This window comes from Pipistrellus hanaki (genome assembly GCF_964339955.1).
Source record: "Pipistrellus hanaki genome assembly, chromosome: 4".
NCBI lineage: Eukaryota > Metazoa > Chordata > Mammalia > Chiroptera > Vespertilionidae > Pipistrellus > Pipistrellus hanaki.
Window position 1 is genome coordinate 30,598,258 of NC_140506.1, and position 14,830 is coordinate 30,613,087.

At 36.1% G+C, this 14,830-nt stretch overlaps 1 protein-coding gene across 3 annotated transcripts in view; it reads left to right on the forward strand.

The window, feature by feature from the left end:
* SREK1 (splicing regulatory glutamic acid and lysine rich protein 1) overlaps positions 1-7,067 on the forward strand; it is a 46,421-nt gene extending 39,354 nt beyond the window's left edge. For all 3 annotated transcript variants that reach the window (XM_084880809.1, XM_084880810.1, XM_084880811.1), the window contains 3 exons: positions 251-346; positions 4,254-4,398; positions 5,457-7,067. In XM_084880809.1, the coding sequence (XP_084736935.1) occupies positions 251-346; positions 4,254-4,398; positions 5,457-5,606 (391 nt within the window). In that variant the 3' untranslated portion in view covers positions 5,607-7,067. The remainder of the gene's footprint in view (positions 1-250; positions 347-4,253; positions 4,399-5,456) is intronic.
* The last annotated feature ends 7,763 nt before the right edge of the window (positions 7,068-14,830 follow it).

The window sequence follows — 14,830 nt, forward strand, 5'->3', positions numbered from 1 at the left end:
CAGTTTGTTTTGTTAATTAGATTCCACATATAGGGAGGTCATGTGATACTTGTCTTGCTCTGACTAGCTTATTTCACTTAGCATGATACTCTAGATTCCTCTATGCTGTATCAAAGGGTAAGAGATTCTTTTCTTGCTGCATAGTATTGCATGGTATAAATGTACCAAACCTTTTTTATCTACTCGTCTACTGATACGAATTGCACTTTATTTAAGTTGCTGTTATAAATGGCATGTCTTTGACTTTCAGGGAAAGGCGAAGGAGGCGGAGCAGGAGTTCTTCTAGATCCCCAAGAACATCAAAAACCATAAAAAGGAAATCTTCTAGGTCTCCATCCCCTAGGAGGTAGGTTGAAAGTATGTGCCCATATTAAGGAGGAATCAAGGGGGACAATTTTCTTTTCAGCCTATTTTTAAAACTTTATATTTTTGAATGAGTTATATGTAATACATTTGCATGGTTCAGAAATCAAAACCATATAAAAAGTTATACAGTGATAGGTCTTAATTTTCACCCTTGTGCCCACATACTCTGTTCTCATAAGTAATGACTATTCATTTTTAGTATAACCTTTCAGTTTCATATACACATACAAGGTGAGGACATGTAGTTATTTTCATCTTTCTAATAAAAGACAGTACAAAATATACACTGTTGTGATCACTTCACAACCAGATCTTTCCATATTTGTCAGAGTGCTGCTTTATTAATTTTTTCAACTGCATGGACTTCTTTTGTATGATCGTACCTTAGTTTATTTAACTAGCCTGTGGTAGAATGGGCTTTCTTACATTTTCTGTTCTATACAATATTGTAACGAATCGCTTTGGACTTAGTTCATTTTGTAATGTATAAGTATGTAGGAAAATTTTCCCGAAATGGTAATGTTGGCTCAGAGGATTGTGTTTGTAATTTTAAGAGTTTTCCATATTGCCTTTCATACAGATTGACAACACCCTGTACTTTAGCTGTGCATGAGAGTGCTTGTTTCCTACAGCTATAACAGGTTATGTACTCAAGGTTGTGGCTTTTTGCCCACTTAATTGATGAGTAATTATACCATCATAGTAATTTTAGTTGTATTTCTCTTAAAAATAAAAGTGATCATCTCTATATTTGAAGGCCATTTCCTGTGTATTGTCTATATATTTTGCTAGTTTTCCTATGGAGTCTGTTTTTTAATATTTTCAGAAGCTTTTTCTGTACTGGTGAAACTATTCTTTAGTGATTTGATTTCAAGTATCTTTTCTAGTTTAAAAACTTACCCTTCTAAGTTAATGTTTCTAGATTGACCACCCTTACTAATGAGGTAATTTAGAGTATATAATTTTGCTAATTTGTTAAGCAGGATAGTTTTTAATAATTATTCAGTAACTGTTTTTTACTTTGTCATATTTAAATCCCAGCTTTTAAATACAAATGTTTTTTATTTTTATATAACTTAATTTTTTCTATTTGACTTTTAGATTTTGTCATAAATTTAGAAAGGTCTTTTCCTATTCCAAGGTTATGATAGAATTCCCCCATTGTTTCTTCTTCTACTTTTATGGTTTTATTTTTACATTTATATCTTTGATCCATTAGGAGTTTATACAAATGTACCATCCAATTTTATTTTATTTTTTCCAAATGCTTCACTGTTGTCCTAATATCATTCATCAAAAACTCAAATTTTTCTAATACTAGTTTGAAAGATTGCTTTTGTTATGTACTGAATTTTTCTATTTGTGTTTATTTCTGGGCCTTCTAGGCCAGCGATTTTTATCTTTTTTCATCTCATGGCACACATAAACTAATTACTAAAATTCTGCCCCACACTAAAAAATACATTTTTTGCTGATAAGAAAAAAAAATAGTATGGTTTTGTTTCAGTCATATAGGATGACTATTGTGTTGTGTTGGTTGTCATTTTTTTAATTTGACAATCTAAGGGGAAATGGTTGGTGCCCCTGACTTAATAATCAGGTATTGCATGTGTTAAAAATTCTTGTGGCATACTGTTGAAAATCACTGTTCTGTGCTGTTGGATTGGTTTGACTGATGATTTTTATATGGTTTTAATTATTCAGATTACATAGTATTTCATAATAGTTAATAAAGCCTATTCTTCCCCACACTCCCCATGGCTCTTTTTTTTAGCTTTCCTGACCATGCTTGCACGTCTATTTTTCCCTTTGAACATGAGTCAGTTGTCTAGATTTTAGAAATAAAATCTATTGATGATTTGTATTACTGTTATGTTACATTTATTAGAGAAAATTTATAACTAGCTTTATTAATACATAAGACTTTAGGAAGATGAATCTTTCTATTAGGAACATAGTATATCTTTCTGCTTATTCAGGCCATCTTTAGTGTGTTTTTATTGTTTGTTTCATACAGATTTTGTGTATTTTCTAAATTATTACACATATTTTACTTTTATTGTTTTGTTAATAAGGTCTTTTCTTTCATTACATTATCTAATTGGAGGTTGGGTTTGATTTTTGTTTATTTTTTTCATTCCTTTATTGGTAAGTCATAGTTTTTTAGTTGGTTTTCTAGGTTTAGGAAAGATAAATTAATAAAAAGCTTTGTCAAGAGTGTAAGGAGCATGTTCCCAGCAGGGGCATTTTGTTTATTTGCTTGTGGGCTATTGTTTTTAGGTGAGAATAATGAAAGACATAGGATATTATAGAGGTAGCCATAGTTTTATGGGGGAAAAAAGCTTTGCTTATAAAAGTCAAGACTTCTCTCAGTTTTGAATTCAGATTAGACAAAAAGATATATTTACAAAAAAGGAGCACAATTACTTATCCCATTGGGGGAGTGACCAGCCTGCAGACCACCACAGGCCCCTCTCCCTGGCTGCCCCACACCCCAAGGGCACCCCCTTGATCCGGGACACCCTTAAGGGCAAACCAGCCGGCCCCCACCTGTGCACCAGGCCTCTTTCTATACTAATAAAAGGGTAATATACTAATTAGACTGGAAAAATTGGATGTTCTTTTGGACAATGCCATGGTGGCGGTGCCAAGGTAGAGGCCAAGAAGGGAGGGCAGTTGTGGGTGATCAGACCAGGATGGGATGGCAGTTATGAGTGATCAGGCTGGTGGGGGGCGGGGCCATTGGGGGTAAGCAGACTAGCAGGGGGCTAGTTGGGGGTGAGCAGGCCATCAGTGGGTGACAGTTGGAGGTGATCAGGACAGTAGGTGAGGGGCAGTTTGGAGTGAGCAGGCCATCAGGGGGGCAGTTGGGGGCAAGCACACTAACACAGGGAGCATTTGGGGGTGATCAGACTGACAGGGTGATCAGACTGACAGGGGCATAGTTGGGGTGAGCAGGCCGGCAGGCAAAGTGGTTAGGGGCAATCAGGCAGGCAGGTGAGCGGATAGGAGCCAACAGTCCTGGATTGCGAGAGGATGTCCAACTGCTGGTTTAGGGCTGATCCCGGTAAACCGACAGTTGGACATCCTTTGAGGGGTCCCAGATTGGAGAGGGTGCAGGCTGGGCTGAGGGACACCCCTCCTCCATGCATGGATTTTGTGCACCGGGCCTCTAGTATGTGGGTGTATATATATATTTGGTTTCATTTTACCCTAATTATAGTAGCTAAATAAACTCTCAAATGTTTTAGAACTAATAAATTGACAATACTAAATTGTGTTTTATGTGAACACCTGGTTGGTGCGACTCAGTTGGTTGGGCATTATCCTATGCACTGAAAGGTTGTTTCAATTCCTAGTCAGGGACATGCAGGAGTCAGCTGATCAATGTTGCGCTCTTTTATCGATGTTCCACTCTTCTTCCTTTCTCTTGCTCTAAAAATCAGTAAAATCTATTTTTAAAAAAAAATATATTTTATTGATTTTCTTACAGAGAGGAAGGGAGAGAGAGAGAGCTAGAAACATCGATGAGAGAGAAACATCGACCAGCTGCCTCTTGGGCACCCACTACCGGGGATGTGCCCGCAACCAATGTACAGGCTGTGGGCCGGAATCAAACCTGGGACCTTTCAGTCCGCAGACCGATGCTCTACCGCTGAGCCAAACAGGTTTCGGCAAAACCTATTCTTAAAAAAGTAAAAAGTTAAATTAAAAAATGTTAATTGGAGTGTGGGTTAGAGTAGGTCTCATTTATGTTATTTGATCAAACTAGGTTACTGATATGCTTATTTACAGTGCTTTAGTGTTAAGTAAGAACATTTCGTCAACAAAATAGCTGGTATTTCATTTCTTAGACGTTAACTGACATATTACCAATATTCTTATAGCAGAAACAAGAAAGATAAAAAGAGAGAAAAAGAAAGGGACCATGTTAGTGAAAGAAGAGAGAGAGAGCGTTCAACCTCTACAAGAAAGAATTCTAATGACAAAGATGGGAAAGAAAAATTGGAGAAGAACAATACTTCACTTAAAGTAAGCAATGGACATTCCGATAATTAATAATTGAGATTGTTCTTTATTGCATAGAAGTAGTTTTAGGCTAAAAGGCCGTTGGGGATAATAGTGTCTTGTATGTTTTTTGTATTCTTTCATATTTGTTAAATTGACAGTCTTTTTAAAACTAAATTTTTAAGGGATAGATAGATAAGAGCTAATTAAAATTTAAACAATCACATTCTCTATTTTAGAGAATCATGGAATGGCATATAGTAAAAATTTTAGACTATTCATGGTACATGTAAGAAATGTATTTGATATTTATATTCAGATTTTTACTTGATGCCATTTTCCTCAGTATATTTGTTTCAACAAATATGACAGGTGTTCTGTCATTATTGGGTTTGTAATATATACTGAAATTAGGTTTTTGAATTAGATAATTAATGGAAACCAAACTCTACCAAGTAACTTTTTGGGATAAATATTTTAAGAACTTAATCAATTATGCTATATTGGTATAATTTGTATTTGAACATCATGAGTTCTGGAGCTTTTATCATACAGTTTTATTTACTCTCATACTGATAGAAGTTTATCATTGTCAATAACATGCATTTCTTGAGCACTTACTATGTGCCAAGGACTATTCCCCATGTTCTCATTTAACTCTTCTTTAAGTTGAGGGCAAAACATGGATGTTCTTGAACAGTTTTCTGTATTCCCTTACTTTTGCTTCTTTGGTTTCCAGATTACAAATCTATCCCAGTGTCTTTGGGAACTATTTTACTCTTTCAACAGGTTTGTCACACTCTTTGAAGTCAGTGAACAACACTTATTGAACACTTCCTTAGGATTTCTGTTGATCTGTTTTTTTCAAATTTAATTTCCATGGATTGCCCATCTTTTGTGAGAAGTGCAAAAGACATGGATACATGTTTGCATAACCTATTTATATGAAATGGTAATGGGAGAAAATAACCCAGTTTTATTAATTCACAATATATAAAATTACATATTTTAGCCGTAAGCAGATGTAGTAACAGGCAACTCTTGAGAAAAATATTAAATGTATCTCTCAATATTCATTGTAGGAGAAGGAGCACAATAAAGAACCAGAATCAGGTGTGAGCAAAGAAGCAGATGACAAGGATGCACCAAGGACTGAGGAAAACCAAGTACAGCAAAATGGGAATTGTCAGCCAAATGAAGAAAACCTTTCTACCAAAACAGAAGCCGTATAAGACTGACCAGTGCACCTCTGAATGCGCGCCGGAATAAAATCCAAAGCTTTTAATTACTCTTAACAAGATGTTAAATAATGAAGAATCCATTTGAGCATAAAGAGATAAGCTAACAACTTTTCTAGTTGTTAGGTGGCTTTGTGGCCATCTTGTTAGTGAGTAAGAAAAGAAAGCATGGACATCATGAAGATAACTGATAATACCCAAACTCATCTTCTAAAACCTGTGCATTTCCATGGTGGCTGACACACTTGTCCTGTGGTTTGTTAGTGTTTGCCAAGAACCATTATAAATAAATGGGACATCAAAGATCCAAATTTGTACTCTTCACAAAGACTGGAGATAAACATTGGAGGCTCTTTTAAAAAGTGTTAGTTACTGAATTTTGTATTGTTTTACTTTTTTTTTTTTTTTTTAAATTTCATATATACATATTGATGATGTGCTTGAAATTGGTGCAAATACATACCCACCCTTGTAAGTGCAGAATATGTAACAAGTTTTAACACTTAACTCCACAGGATTTATAGTGCTTGTGTTAAATTCTCACTATTGTGTTTCTTTTTCTCACTGGATAGGACAACAGCTTTTCTTTACAATACTTTTACAGATTCAAATTCCTTAAATAAGTGGATTAAAAAACAACTGACAATGCATGCTACTACTGTTCTCTTTCAAAAGGATGAACAACTGTGTTGAATACTAATAATTAATGTATTAGTATTCAGTGTTTAGAATCCTTGGGTTTTCCCACAAAGTAAGCACTTCTTTTTTAACTTTCTTGTCACTTCCAAGCTTATTATGAATAATATTGTGTGTATTGTCAGCAGTAGATGGCAAAGGTGTCATTATAAAAAGAAAACTTGGGTTTTTAAAGTGGGCTATGGGAGCACAAGCTGAAGCTTTAGTGCCTTCTACAATGTGGTATACTGTTTTCTAGAATTTTATATGTACTAGACATTTTCAGCTCATATGGAATTTAGATGGATATTCCATTCACTCCCATAGAGAAGTGTGCAAGTGATATGTCAAAAGAGCTTCTTACTTAGTTCACCTAATATAAGAGGGAAGTCCTCTTTTTCAAGAATGACTTTAGAGCTTAAAACAACAGTGCAGTTTTGGGACCATCAGTTGTATACTGTGATCACTGAAAATGAAGCATGTTCTTAATTTACTTAAAGCAAATCCTTTAGTTGTCTACATGGGATGGCCTTAATTATTACCTCTCAATCATCTTCTCATAAATGATGTGCAGAAATTGAAGTTGAAGGAGAATACATGAGGTTGTTTTATGTTTAAGGATTTATTTACTTGATTTAAAATATAGGTCATCCATCATTCTTAGGTTCACTTTTTCTAGAAAGTATGCAAGCAGTAAAACGACAACATTGCTAATATTTCCCCACCACCCAAAAACATAACTCATAGTTTCAGAACTCTTTTCATTATTGTTATATTTCCAAAAAAGATATACTTTTTAATTATATTATTGAAAAATTAAGTATAATTATTTTAATACAATCTAATACAATCAAATTACTCAGTTGCCTTACCTCACGGGAAGAGTTACTTATAGATTTCAAAGCTGGGTAGCACATCAGTTATTTGGTTTCAACTTGAGTTTTCTTTTAAGGTTAATACTATAGAAACTTAAGTATTGGGTGGGGAATGGAAAGAATTGTCCTTATTGCAAATAATGAAGCCTGGTTTGATTATGAAGCTGCTTAATTCCTCTTCATGTGTCCAGAATTACTGTGGTATTTTTTTCCCTTTTTGTCACTGTGTACATTAAATTTTTTGAAAATGCTTTACTATGTAAAGTATAGATGGTCATTTTAATCCTTCAACCACATACGGTTGGCTGGTAAACAGCTTATTCTAATATAAGAATGCTTGTATGGTGACTATGGAAAGATCGTGAAGGAGTACGTATGTCTTGCATCAACAGCTGTCTTATTTATGATATGTAAGTAGAATAGAGCAAATGTTTGTTATTTTTAGTACAATTTCTTAATAAAGCTAAGTATTTTAGAGGAAAGTATTTGTTATGCATTTCAAAACAGCATCTTAGTTTTATTATTTTTTTAGTTTCTATAAAAATTGTTTTGACATGAAGGATGCATGTTTGGTGTGGTGTCTATAAAACAATCATTTAAAGTTTGAGTGTGTTCTTGTATTCTGGACTCTACTAAATGTTTGTAATGTTATAATTAGCATGTTTAATTTGGGTCCTGCTACTTATTTTTCTTGCCTATATTTATTCAGCTTTACAATAATGTAAGACTGATTTGTAAAAGTTAGGCATAAGTAGGAACACGAGATCTGGAGAAAGTGAAATAATTTTCTTAAATTAGAGCTTATATAAGGAAAGTGTTCTAGATCTATAGGTGTGTGTGTGTGTGTGTGTGTGTGTGTGAGAGAGAGAGAGAGAGTGTGTGTGTGTGTGTGTGTGTGTGTGAGAGAGAGAAAGAGAGTGAGTGTGTGTGTGTGTGTGTGTGTGTGTGAGAGAGAGAGAGAGAGAGAGAGAGAGAGAGAGAGAGAGTGTGCGTGCACGAGCGGGGGTGGGAATTCTTGTTCACACATGACAGCTGAAATGTTTCCATTTGTTTATTATTTTTTCAAGGAATTTGTTTTTTCCTTTAAGATTATTCTTATTCATCCCAGGTAGATGTTGTCAGAAAAACTTGAGGTAAGGCCAAGATGACAGCCATTATATACTTGAAAACTCCTGTAAATATCTTTTTTGGTTTGATCATATGGAGAGTACATACACTCTGTTCTTTAAATTGTAATTGCTCTTCTTCATTCTGGACAAATTCTGTTGGTCCTTTTGTTCTTTCTGTCCAGCACTGCACACTTAAATGGTAATAATATAAGATGGCTCTTCATAAGGCAGCCAGTTTCATGTGAGAAAACAAGTATAACTCCTTCTGCAACCATCTCCTTAGTTATTTTTCATCTAATCTAACATGTAATTGCAAACACTAGCCAGCTTGTGATTTTCTGTTTAGAATTACTTTATCAAGAGGTAAAATGCATGCTATGTTGATCTTTAGAAGTGTCAGAGGCTTAAATTTTGGCATATTCAAAATTACATTTAGAATTAATATTTTGTCAAGAATATCTTATGATATTAGTAATTTTCATGACCCCATTCATTCTTATATATGTCGCTATTTTTATTTAAAACTAAAAAAACCCCAAATTTTTTTAACTGAAGATAATGTTCAAATTTAAGGGATACACACACACACACACATATCATGGTTATATATGTATTCAGTACATATATATAGTAATAGGCTTTTAAAAGTTTAAAAATTTATTGGAAATATGATTTTATTTAAATCTTCAGTAGTTGGTATAGCAATTAGAATGAGTCCTTTTGGAGGGATCCATTGAATAACAACATTTCAATTAGTCATTTTTTATATTTTCACTATAAAATAGTATCTGAATTTAACTGGGCCTTGATATAGAGCCATTTCAACAAAGTATGTTTCTTACATGTTTAATTTTTGTTTAATCTTTGCTGCTTAATATACCTAGTACCTTCTTATGTTTATTTACTAATGCAATATTTATTTAAATTGAATTGTTTATTTTCAGATTGCAAAAGTTAATGCCCTTAAAAGGGCTAAATTGTACTTCTGGAAGCAAGAGTCCAGTGTAAATGTAATAAAATAATACTTTAAAATATAATGGACTTCCCTACTTAATCTTGGGTTTGTGGGTTAATTTGTTTCTCTTAGAACATTTTTATTGATAATTCTGCCTAAAGACTGATACATTATTTTAAAAATAAAAGCTAAAGCTATTAATGACTTTTGGTCCATATTCTGTTAAGTTGGATTTAATAAATAATAGATTTTTTCCCATTTCACTTTCGGGTAATTTTATGGTTGTTGGCAATTAACTTATTAGTTTATATCTAATATAATATTTCTTAATATATTATTTTTAAAAGCAGGTTTGTAGCCTGTTGCCTGATTGTTAAATTTATTTGTATCTAGCTAACATTTTCATTTTGAAAATTGCCACCTTTTGGGAAGCTTCACATATTTTACAGTAAATATTTTCCCAGGACTGAAACGAATAGTTCCCTCCATTCTTGATTAACATTTATTTGCTAGACAGATATTTTCTTTACTACAGGGCATCCCCCCAAAATGTATACACAACCTAACAGCTGATAGCTCAATGTTTCTTTTCAGATTTTACCCATTGGAATTAATAATTATTGAAATTGTGCCGTATTTTCCGGCGTATAAGAAAACCCCCTAATTTTACAGTTAAAACATAGGTTTAGGCCTATATTCGCTGTATAAGACTACCCCCCACTTCAAAGAAAAGACTTACTTTGCCGTCAAGTTCTGCAGGTAATTTTTGTGCAATTTTGGTCTTTTGCCCCCGATTTTCGGTTGACCTTTTTTCGTTTCAAAAGTCGTCTTATACGCCGGAAAATACGGTACACTTTTGGGAGGTGGAATACCCTGTATATTAAGTTCAAATTCATGAAAATCACTCTGAAAGACTTACAGTTGAGATTTAGTTCTATCAACTTAAGGTTACGGGTAGGCAGAAAAATGTTGGGGAACAATCTACAGAATTCCCTGATTTCCACAGGAGTTTCACATTTTGGTCTACTGTAATTGTATAGGTAGTTCAGTTTAATGGTTAAGTAGTACTCTCATAATCTTAATTGGGTTAATACATAGGGTTCTTTATACAATACTATGAACTATAAAGGGAAGAGTTTAAAATGTAAGCAGGAAGGTGCTGTATAGGTGGTGTGTGTTTATGTGAGTAGGACTACTAAATGATACTAGAAAAGGTTTATCAAATGATGCTGCTATTGTGTTGCTATATTTTTAATAAAATGGAAATCTTAAAACCTTGCCAGTCTTGAGTACTAATTTCACTTATTTCTGAGACATTTATTTGTATATTTACATCTTAAACTTTACTCTCTTTATAGTAAATCCATCTTTGGATCTTAAGAAAGGAGGAAGGACAAGATTTGGCAGGACTCTAGATCAGACTCTTCCCAAGTGCCAGTAACAACCTACAGTGGAGTGTCTACAAGGACTGATTCCTTGCAAGATCATAAGAATTCATTTTCTTAGAGATTCAGGGAATTCACTCAGACAGTAGCTTGGACCCAGTGGGTCTGGTCTGCTTATGGCCTGGAATCCAGGTGACTCAGGGGCAGATTGAGGTGGTCACATCCAACCTAGATGTTGCCCACGTGCAAAGGAGAGGTCTTATTTACAGTACCATGGGAGCTGGATCTTGCCTGCCTTTATCTTTGTTGTTCTTCAAGCTCCTACTAATTGCATGGTGTGGGAGTAAGCAAATTTCAGAAACCTGAGCTGAGGCTGAACTGATATGCACCCTAATCAGAATAATAAGATTATAGAACAAATCACAAAACTAACCATTTAAGCCAAATTAAACAAACTAGCAAATTAGACTGTTGTCAGGTTTGGAGTATGGTGATATAAGACCAAGTAGAATTTTGAAATCATATAGCCAGTATGTTTGGTCTGAGAGCTCCCTAGATTCTTGTGTGTGAAAGCTCTTCACTCATTTAAAAAAAAAAAAAAATATATATATATATATATATATATATATATTGGGTCGGCCACTAAGTAATTGCGTGTTTCACACATATATGGCTTCAGTTGAATTTTTAGGTTTGCAGACGTAGTACAAATGTAAAACACATTTTGTTATTTGATAGTTGGCTATTCAGCTGTTAATCAGTAAAAAAAGTTTTTTGATCTGTTTTGTAGTTTTTGTTTGGCGTTCGTTGAAAAATGGAAAATCAAAAGGAACATTTTCGTCATATTTTGCTTTTTTATTTCCGCAAAGGGAAAAACGCATCGCAAGCTCATAAAAAGTTATGTGCTGTTTATGGTGACGAAGCCTTAAAAGAACGGCAGTGTCAAAATTGGTTTGCCAAATTTCATTCTGGTGATTTTTCACTCAAAGATGAAAAACGCTCTGGTCGTCCAGTTGAAGTTGATGACGCCCTAATCAAAGCAATAATCAATTCGGACTGTCACAGTACAACATGTGAGATTGCAGAGAAGCTTCATGTATCACATGCATTCATTGAAAATCACTTAAAACAACTTGGCTATGTTCAAAAACTCAATACATGGGTTCCTCATGAACTGAAAGAATCACAGTTAACGCAACGCATTAGCAGCTGCAATTTGCTAAAGAAACGTAATGAAAATGATCCATTTTTAAAATGACTGATAACTGGCGATGAAAAATGGGTTGTTTACAACAATATCAAGCGGAAAAGATCGTGGAGCAGGCCAGGTGAACCAACTCAAACAACATCAAAAGCTGATATTCATCAAAAGAAGGTTTTGTTATCAGTTTGGTGGGATTACAAAGGATTTGTCTACTTTGAACTCTTACCACCCAACCGAACGATCAATTCTGATGTCTACATTGAACAACTAACGAAATTAAACAATGCAGTTGAAGAAAAGCGGCCTGAATTGACAAATCGAAAAGGTGTTGTATTCCATCATGACAATGCAAGGCCACACACATCTTTGGTCACTCGGCAAAAATTAATGGAGCTTGGTTGGGATGTTTTGTCACATCCACCATATAGTCCTGACCTTGCACCATCGGATTACTTTTTGTTTCGATCTTTACAAAACTCCTTGTATGGTAAAAATTTCAATAATGATGATGATGTCAAATCGTACCTGATTCAGTTTTTTGCTAATAAAACCCAGAAGTTTTTTTAACGTGGGATTATGATGCTGCCTGAAAGATGGCAAAAGGTCATTGATCAAAATGGGCAATACATTACAGAATAAAGTTATTTAGTTCCATAAAAAAATTGTCTTTGATTTTCTTTAAAAAATCCGCAATTACGTAGTTGCCGACCCTATATATATATATATATATATATATATATATATATATATATATATATATATATATATATATTACAGAGAGGAAGGGAGAGGGAGAGTTAGAAACATCAATGAGAGAAACATCCATCAGCTGCCTCTTGCATACCCCCTATTGGGAATCTGCCCGCAACCAAGGTACATGCCCTTGATCAGAATCGAACCTGGGACCTTTCAGTCTGCAGGCCAACGCTCTATTCACTGAGCCAAACCAGTTTCGGCCTCCACTCATTTTTAAGAACAGTGATAATATATTAATAAAGTGATAACAATAATGCAGAGTATATTCTTTAACTGTGTCCTCTGAACCAAGAAAGTCTGGCAACCTCCCAAAGGAACTGTTAAACCCAGTGAGGTGGGAATAGGGCTAGCACAACCTCTGGTGCCTTTGCGGGAGTTAGGAAAAGGTGCTGCCTCTGGGTGGTGCAAGCTTGTGGGTGCGCAGCTTGACAAGAGGAGCTGTTTGGAGTTGAGGCTCCCTTGTCTTCCGGTCTGGGCATCTTTGTGCAACGAACAGACTGCAGCTGTCCGTGGGCTCCTTCCTCCAGCCCCAGGCTGCCTGGCCTGTTTGGCAGGTAGAGGGATTGATCAGAGACATTTATTAGCTTAAAAAAGGATGAAAGCCCAACTCTGAAACTCTGTCAATAAAAATATGTAAAGGAATAAGAATAAAATGTACACAGACAATGGTAGTATAGAGTTTGGAAAGATTTTGGAAATGAACTACTTTTCCCCCTTCCTACTCTTTTAACAGACTTGGAACCCCAAAGCTCAAAGAGGAAGCAAGTAGTAGCCCCAGGTCTCACCAAGTGTAAGTAGCAGGGTCTGGTCAGGGCCTGAATGCTGTGGTGCTAGGCTGTGTTCCTCCCATGCATGACCTAGGACTTGACTATCAACAATTTCCTTAGAATATTTGCTAGTTTTATAAATTGAAAATTGGGGAGAATCCAAGATGGCTGCTCGGGTAGGCAACTAGCCGCAGCCGCACACAACAATTTTAATAAAATACAACTAAAATATAAAATGGACATTACCCAGAACTACAGGAAAGTCGACTGACTGGAAATCCTACAACAAGAAGCAAGGAGAAAACCAGAAGGAAGCGCGGAGGAGCTGTAAAAGCCTAAGGTACGGAGACACGCGGCGTGCGCGTGGAGAGGAAGGAGCCGGAGAGGAGGGAGGCCGAGTGCCTGGCGGGCGTTCCCTAGCGGAAAGGAGATAAAACTCCGACTGTGCTGGGCCCCTGACTGCTCTGAACCCCAGTTCTGGGCCAGACTCCGGGGACTCAGGCTCAGCCATAGGGAGCTGGGCTGTAAGTCGGAACCCCGGGGTAGCGGAGAAAGGAGGTCCCGGAGGCGCACAGTGCGCGCAGAGAAGGGCCGGCCGGCTGTGCCGCGGGATTGCCCTGACGGGAAGGTGACTGGGGCTCCAGACTGCTGTGAACGCCACCTCCAACTCCACTTTCAACTGAACTGAACCCCAATACCGGGCTCATTGGGGGAGAGCAGAGACTGTTTGGCAGCAGGCGAAAATCGAGGGCACCTTTCTCTCAGAGGCGCCGGCAGCGAGCACTGAAGGACCCGCATAGGGCGGGGCTGACGGAAGCCAAAGCTGCAGGCTCCACCCTGAAACCCCGTCCCATCTGTAACTGCGAAATGCGACAACAAAATAAATCACAAACGAAAGAAATGGAGGACAAAAAGCGTCTGGATATAGAGGTCAAATCTACGCTTATAAGGTTTTTCAAGAATTTCCTAGAAAAGATGGATAAGGCCTATGAGGATATGAAAAGAGATCAACTAGAATTAATAAGGAGTCAACAAGAAATGATAAGGGATCAACAAGAAATAAAGAATACATTGTCTGAAATAAAAAATATTCTACAGAGTCCTAAAAACAGAAGGGAAGATCGCAAGAATCAAGTCAAAGATTTGGAACATAAAGAGCCAGAAGACACTCCTCTGCAGAAGCTAGAAGGCAAGAGAATCCAGAAAATTGAAGATAATGTAAGAAACCTCTGGGACAACTTCAAGCGAACCAACATCAGAATTATGGGGGTTCCAGAAGATGAGAGAGAGCAAGATATCGAAAACATACTGAAAGAAATAGTGACAGAAAACTTCCCCCACCTGGTGAAAGAATTTGACTTACAAGTCCAGGAAGCGCACAGAACTCCAAACAAAAGGAATCCAAAGAGGACCACACCGAGACACATCATTATTAAAATTCCAAGAGCAAAAGATAAAGAGAGAATATTAAAAGAAGCAAGAGCAAAGAAGG